Source organism: Saccostrea echinata, unplaced genomic scaffold (genome assembly GCF_033153115.1).
Source record: "Saccostrea echinata isolate AGI-Se365-2 ecotype Australia unplaced genomic scaffold, CSIRO_AGI_Sech_v1 ptg000016l, whole genome shotgun sequence".
NCBI lineage: Eukaryota > Metazoa > Mollusca > Bivalvia > Ostreida > Ostreidae > Saccostrea > Saccostrea echinata.
Window position 1 is genome coordinate 28,734,240 of NW_026889765.1, and position 7,087 is coordinate 28,741,326.

The following is a 7,087-nucleotide window of genomic DNA, read 5'->3' on the forward strand; positions in this document are numbered from 1 at the left end:
CAATGTCAAGCCTAACATTTGAATTTTATAACCCTATAAAGAAAAATTTGGAATGCCTCACTATAAAATATATTTACTTAAAACTTTTCAAATTGTAAAACAGAGTAAAGATGAGTCTTTTATGAGGCTTATTATTACGGAAATAAGCACAATATATAACGATTTATAAATTTTTCATTTCTTCTTCATTTTAAAGATTTATCTAAGAAAAAAAGCATGTGCAGCCATCTTTGAATGTGCATTTTTGATTATAGAACATCATGCATTTACTTTTTCGTCTCTTAATCCTCAGAGCCTAAACCACTATTAATCTTTCTATAAATGTAAGGTCCTTTATCATAATCCACCCTTAATTGATTAAGTATAATGTTACATATAACTGTCTTTGAGGATACAGTCTGGAACATTTGTGTTGAATGAATTATGCCGATAGCGTGAAAAACTCAAATTTGGAAATAGAAGTTGAATTGAAAGCAGTGATAAAAGAGTTCTTTATTGATTCAGAGTAATTTAAATTAAAAATTCTTTACTTACAGACTCGATAGACTTGACAGACCATTAAATGCATTTCCTTCTATTGCGGTTATGCGGTTGAATGATAGACCTCTAATGTAAATGTAGAGGAAATATAAATAATATAAATGAGTACTTTTCTGGTTTATAAATTCAATGTTTATCTATCTAGAGAAAGAGAAAAAATATTTTATTTCACTCTACACCTTTTAAAAGATGAGATTACTAAGTTTATGCAATTAATACACAATTTTATGTTCTTTGAATGAACATTAGTGTGAATGTTATCTCTTTTGCTCTGCATTTTGATAAACCAGTAGAAATATCAAAAAGTTATCTCATAAAAAAAATGGATGGCAAAATCAAAGGCTACATTATTACTGTTGTAATACCTAACGATTGCTTATGTTATCTGCATGCTCTATATAATCCGGATGGCCCCCGAATTTCTTAATAAATTACTGATAATCAAAAAAAATCCAAAAGTCTTTTAAAAATTGGTAACAAGTTCTTCTTATGAAACATATCATATTTCTTCTTATTTGTTTGTAAAATAAATTTAAGAGGACTTGGATTTTGCATAATCATGAAAAAACGGTAAGAAGGTCAGTATTTTCAACATTCTTACGTTCTACAAAATACGAGCGCCTGAATATACCAGAAAGATATTTTGTCATTTAAGAATATTACATATGCACTTTCTTTGTTTAAAATATCTTTGTGGTACTTTGGGTTGCTCTTGCTTGCAGGTGTCATATAACAGTATTTCGGTTGAGGTTCACGTCAAAACATGGCTGACACATAAGAAATATATGTAGCCATCATTCATTGTCCATCTTGAATATCTAAATATCAAACATGTACTTATTCGTCTCTCAATCTGACTCCCTATCTCCAGATTTTCATACCAATTGTTAGGCCTTTGTTTTGATACTAAACTTGACTACGGAATGTTACGTCTACTTGATAAATACATAGAGCTAACGGCGGGTGCGACCGGTCAACAGAGGATGCTTACTCCTCATAGGCACCTGATCCCACCTCTGGTATTTCCGGGTGTCCGTGTCCAGATTTGTGTAGTTTGTTGATTTTTTGAGGTGAGATCGGTCACTGTTCGTTATCTTTACCTTTTTTCATTACAATCACTACGAATCTCTTTATCAATGTAATATCTTTAATCAACACGCATACTTAATTGATATGAAGAAAAATAAATATAATATTGATATTCCTGTTTTTTAGGATACAATTTAGAACATTTATATTGAAAGAATTAAAACGATAACACGAAAAACTCAAATTTGGAATATCTGAATTACTTCAGTGAAAAAAGTAATTCACAGGAAAAAGATTCACAGAAATCTAAGTTAGAAATTCTATACTTACAGATACTGTAGACTAGACAGACTATTAAATGCATTCTCCTGTATTGTGGTTATGCTGTTGCCGGAAAGACCTCTGTAAATGTACAGAACAAAGACAAAGTAAGTACTTGTTCTGATTTAGATTCAATGTTTATCTATCTAGAGAAAGAGAGAAAAAAATTTATTTGGCTCGAAACATTTTGAAAAGATGAGATTAACAAGTTTGTGTAATTAATGCACGTATTTTTTATGTTCATTTTAACAAAAATTAGTGTGATTGTCATCTCTTTGATTTGCATTTTGATGAACAAGCAGAACTGTCAAAACTTTCTCTCATAAAAAATAGATGATAAAGGCAAATACTGAGATAAAATAATGGTGATTTTGTTCTGAATAATTAATAATGTTATCTGTACTCCCTATTAATTGTGCCAGTTTTGTAATTCCTATTTCATTGTTAGTGTATGTTGCATTACGAATATGATAATATAGAGTATGAAATTTTTAAATTAATACAATACATAGAATTCAATAGAATAGTGCTATATTTGTATTCCATCAAGTTTATGAACTTATGCAGGAAATGTAACTCGTCTATCTTCATCGCCGATAAAGAAATGGAATATTAAGGGGGTTTTTGTGGCGGAAGTAAATGTTGAAATATATGGGTTTTTTTTTCAAAATAGAAATATTTTCTTAAGAATTCAGTGCTATCATGGGACTTCGTAATTTGTTTTTAAAAATTCATATTTCTTTGGAAGGGGGATTTGTTAATCTTTTTAAGGAATAAAATATTTTTTTTTATCTCCTAGCAATATTTTTGTCAATAGTAATATACGTGGCAAAATGATGAACAAAAGTATGTAGAAAAGAAAAGATTAAAGTGCTTCAAAGTCAAGCCTAATCTTTTGAATTGTTTGACCCTTTAAAGAAAAACTCGGAATATATCACTTTCAAATATTTACTTCGAACTAAACAAACTGTAAAACAGAGTAAAGAAGAGTGTTTTCTGATGTTTATTATTATGGAATAAGAACACTATATAACAATTTATATTTCTCATTTTTCTGTAATTGTAGAGATCTATCAAAGAAAAATTAAACATGTGTAGCTATCTTGTAATGTGCGACTTAGATTTAAAAATATCCTACGTCTATTTATTCGTCTCTCAGTCTGACTCCCTATCCCTAAAGCTACAATCACTATGATTCTTTTTATAAATTTATTTTTAATGAACACACATCAAAAATTGATGAAGTATAATGCTGGCATATTTTTAAAGATACAATTTGAAGCAATTAGCTTGAAACAGCTAAACCGATATCATGAAAAACAAAAATCTTGAACTGAAGAATTTAAAACAGTGATCAAAGAATTCTTTGATTTATTCACAGTAATCTAAGTCAAAACTCTTTACTTACAGACGTGTTAGACTTGTCAAACCATTAAATGCATTCTCCTGTATGCTGCTTATGTTGTTGCCGGATAGATATCTGATGTAAATGGAGAGAAAAAGACACAAGTAAGTGTATATTATGATTTATATATTTAATGTTTAATAATTAGCCAGCAAAGGCATAGACTGAAATAAAGTGCTTGTAATTTCCATTCCGAATAATTGATAATGTTTTCTGCATGCTCTATACATTCTGTCATTTTTGTCATTCCTATTTGTTTGTCGGTGTTTGTTATGGTGCATAACAAATATGATATTTGCTCGCGTGGCGCAGTGGTTAAAGCGTTTGCTCCAGAGTCGCAGAGTAAGGAGTTGATCCTTACCTCGCGGGTTCGAATCCTACTGCGGAACGTAGAGACCGGTCCTTCGGATGAGACCGTATAAACCGAGGACCCATTTCGAAGTAGGTGCTGGCACAAAAAAGATCCCTGATTGCTCAATAGTCCTGAATGCCGAGTATAGATCCAAAATTTGCAGATCTCCATCGGCAAGTGTTGGCGTCTCAATATGAGTAAAAATTCTCGAAAAAGACGTTAAACAAACAAACAGACAAACGACTATTATAACAGAGTATGATTTTTTTAAATCATTAGAATAAATAGAATTAGATACAATAGTGCAAGATTTGCATTCTATCAAGTCTGATGAATTCATTGCATAAGTAACTCGTCTTTTTTCATAGTCGATAAAGTGGTGGAATAGTAAAGGTATTTTTTGGTAAAGTAATCTTTCAATGTGTATTTTCTGTATGTAGATATATATTTTCTTACGAATCCAGTGGTATCATGGGTCTTCGTAATGTGTTTTTAAAAGTACTTTTTGGGGGGGGGGATAAGTCTTATTTTAGGGATACAATGTCATATCTTAGCAATATTTTTGTCAGTAATAATAAACGTGGCAAAAATGATAAACAAGATCATGCAGAAAAGAAATGATCAAAGCTCCTCAAAGTCAAACCTAATCATTTTAATTTTTTGACCCTTTAAAGAAAACTTGAAATCTATCACAATGCAATAGTTACTTCAAACTGAACAAACTGTAAAACAGAGAAAGGAAAAGTCTTTTATGGTGCTTAGTTTTACAGAAATAAGCAAATTTTATAACGATTTACATGTCTCATTTATCTGTCATTGTAGAGATCTCTCAGTCTGACTCCCTATCCCTAAAGCTACAATCACTTTGATTTTTTCCCCATAAATTTAATATTCCTAATTAACACACATCAAAATCTGATGAAGTAGAATGCTTACAAATTATTGTATCTAAAGATACAGTTTGGAGCAATTAGCTTGAAAGAATAAAAACGATATCATGAAAAACTCAAATTTGAATTTCATACAGTGATCAGAGAGTTTTTTGATTTATTCACAGTAATGCATGTAAGAAATTCTTTACTTACAGACGTGTAAGACTTGTCAAACCATTAAATGCATTCTCCTGTATGCTCGTTATGCTGTTGTCGGATAGATCTCTAATGTAAATGTGGAGGAAAAAAAAACACAAGTAAATACTTGTAAATAATAATAAATAAATAAATAATAAATGTTTAATTGTGTACAGTAAGAAAAAAAAATTACTCTACACGTTGAGAAGGTGTGATTTTGTGCAATTAATGCTCAATTTAATGTTCAGTTCATGAAAATTAGTGTGAATGTCATCTCTTTTGACAAACTAAATGAACTATCAAATACATCTCATAAAAATATATAGCGAAGACAAAGAATGAAATATAATGATAGTAATTTTAATTCCGAATAATTGATAAAGTCTGTATGCTCTATACATTCTCTCATTTGTTTCATTCCTATTTGTTTGTCAGTGTATGTTGCATAACGACTTTGAAAACAAATATTATGGAAGTTTTAAATCATTAGAAGACACAGAATTAAATAGAAGAGTGCAATATTTGTATTCTATCAAGTGTTATGAATTTATAGAACAAGTAACTTGTCTTTTTTCATAGCCAACAACGTTGTGGAATAGTACACAAGGTTATTTTGTGATGAATTAATCGTTCAATGATATTTTCTGTGTTTTTCAAAAAAGATATATTTTCTTAAGAACTTAGTGCTACCATGGGTTTTCCTAATATGTTTTTAAAAATTCATTTTTCTTCGGGAAAGGGGAGAAATTTTTAAATCTTATTTTAGGAATAATATCTTATCAAAATTTCTGCCAATAATAATATAAGTTGTAAAATAATGGACAAAAGAATTCAGAAAAGAAAAGATTAAAGTGCTGCAAAGTCGAGGCCTAATCATTTTAATTTCTTTACCCTAAAGAAAAACGTGGATTATATCACTGTAAAATATTTTATACAAATTTAACAAACTGTAAAACAGAGACAAGAAAAATCTTTTGATTCTTAATTTTACGGAAATAAGCACACTATGTAATGATTTTCATTTCTAGGTTTTTTTTTCATTGTAGAGATTTTTCAACGAGGAACATGTGTAGCCATATTTTAATGTGCATCTTTGATTTAAAATATCTGACATCCAGCTATCCCTCCCTCAGTCTGACTCCTAATCGTTAGAGCTACAATCACTTTGAATCTTTAAATGAATGTTATATTCTTCAATTTATTTAGCAACCATCCTAATTCATGAAGTATAATGCTTATAAATTACTGTATTTTAGGATGCAGCTTGGAACATTTATATTGAAAGAATTAAAGCGATAATGTGAAAAAGTTCAAATTTTTAAATGTTGAATCCAAGCGGCGATAAAAGGATATCTTTAATTGATTCGCAATAATCTTAGTTAGAAATTCTATACTTACAGTCTCGATAGATTTGACAGCCTATTAAATTCAACCTCATGTATGCAGGTTATACTGTTGTCAGATAGATCTCTAAATAAATGTAGAGAAAAGCGAAATAAGAAACAATTAAGAATGTTTTTTGGTTTACATATTCAATGTCTAGAAAAAGAATTTTATCATTGACTCTACTCATTTTACAAAGTTTAGATTAACAAGTTTGTGCAATTAATGCACAATGTTCCATTGGTTTTAATGAAAATAATTGTGAATATCATCTCGTTTGATCTGCATTTCGATAACCAAGCGGAACTATCAAAAACTTATCCCATAAAAGTATAGTTAGCAAAGGCGTAGACTGATATAAAATTATTGTTACAGTAAATTCCTATAATTGACAATGTTATCTGTATGCTCCATAAATTCTGTCATTTTTGTCATTCCTTTTTGTTCCTCAGTGTATGTTGCATAACGATTTTGAAAACAAAGAGTATGATATTTTTTAATCATAAGAAAGCACACAATTATATAGAATAGTGCAAGATTCATATTCTGTTAAGTCTTGTAAATTATTGGCACAAGGTAGTTTTTTTCAGTGTCGATAAAGAGATAAAAAAGTAAGTGTTTTTGTGGCTGAAGTAATCGTTCAATGTATGTTTTCTGTATGTTTTTCAAAACGGATATATTTTCTTAAGAAGTCAGTGCTATCATGGTTTTTCGTAATATGTTTTTAAACAAATCATTTTCGTAGGGTAGGGGAGAAATTTTTCTTCAAAGCCAAGCCTACATAATGTAATCATTTGAATTTTTGACCTTATAAAGTAAAACTGAGAATCTATCACTATGAAATATTTAGTACAAACTTTATAAGCTATATAATAAAGAAAGGAAGAGTCTTTTATGATGCTTAGTCTTACGGAAATAAGCATAGTATATAACGATTTATATTTCTCATTTCTCTGTCATTGTAAAGATTTATCAAAGAGGAAACAT

At 29.6% G+C, this 7,087-nt stretch overlaps 1 protein-coding gene across 1 annotated transcript; it reads right to left on the bottom strand.

The window, feature by feature from the left end:
• Positions 1-1,895: 1,895 nt before the first annotated feature.
• LOC133188298 (vasorin-like) lies at positions 1,896-6,526 on the bottom strand. The gene is made up of 5 exons (XM_061323667.1): positions 6,474-6,526; positions 6,116-6,187; positions 4,733-4,804; positions 3,299-3,370; positions 1,896-1,971 (listed from the first exon to the last, which is right to left on the bottom strand). Exons 1-5 carry the CDS (start codon positions 6,524-6,526, stop codon positions 1,896-1,898), a joined length of 345 nt encoding a protein of 114 aa, XP_061179651.1.
• Positions 6,527-7,087: the final 561 nt, after the last annotated feature.

Bases quoted from the DNA above. Each gene is read 5' to 3' on its own strand.
- LOC133188298 (XM_061323667.1), bottom strand. From the start codon at position 6,526: ATGACAGAATTTATGGAGCATACAGATAACATTGTCAATTATAGGAAT. The intron at 4,805-6,115 runs GTAAGTATAGAA...CATTTACATTAG, and splicing joins CTGTCAAATCTATCGAGACT to AGATCTATCCGACAACAGCA. The intron at 3,371-4,732 runs GTAAGTAAAGAA...CATTTACATCAG, and splicing joins TTGACAAGTCTTACACGTCT to ATATCTATCCGGCAACAACA.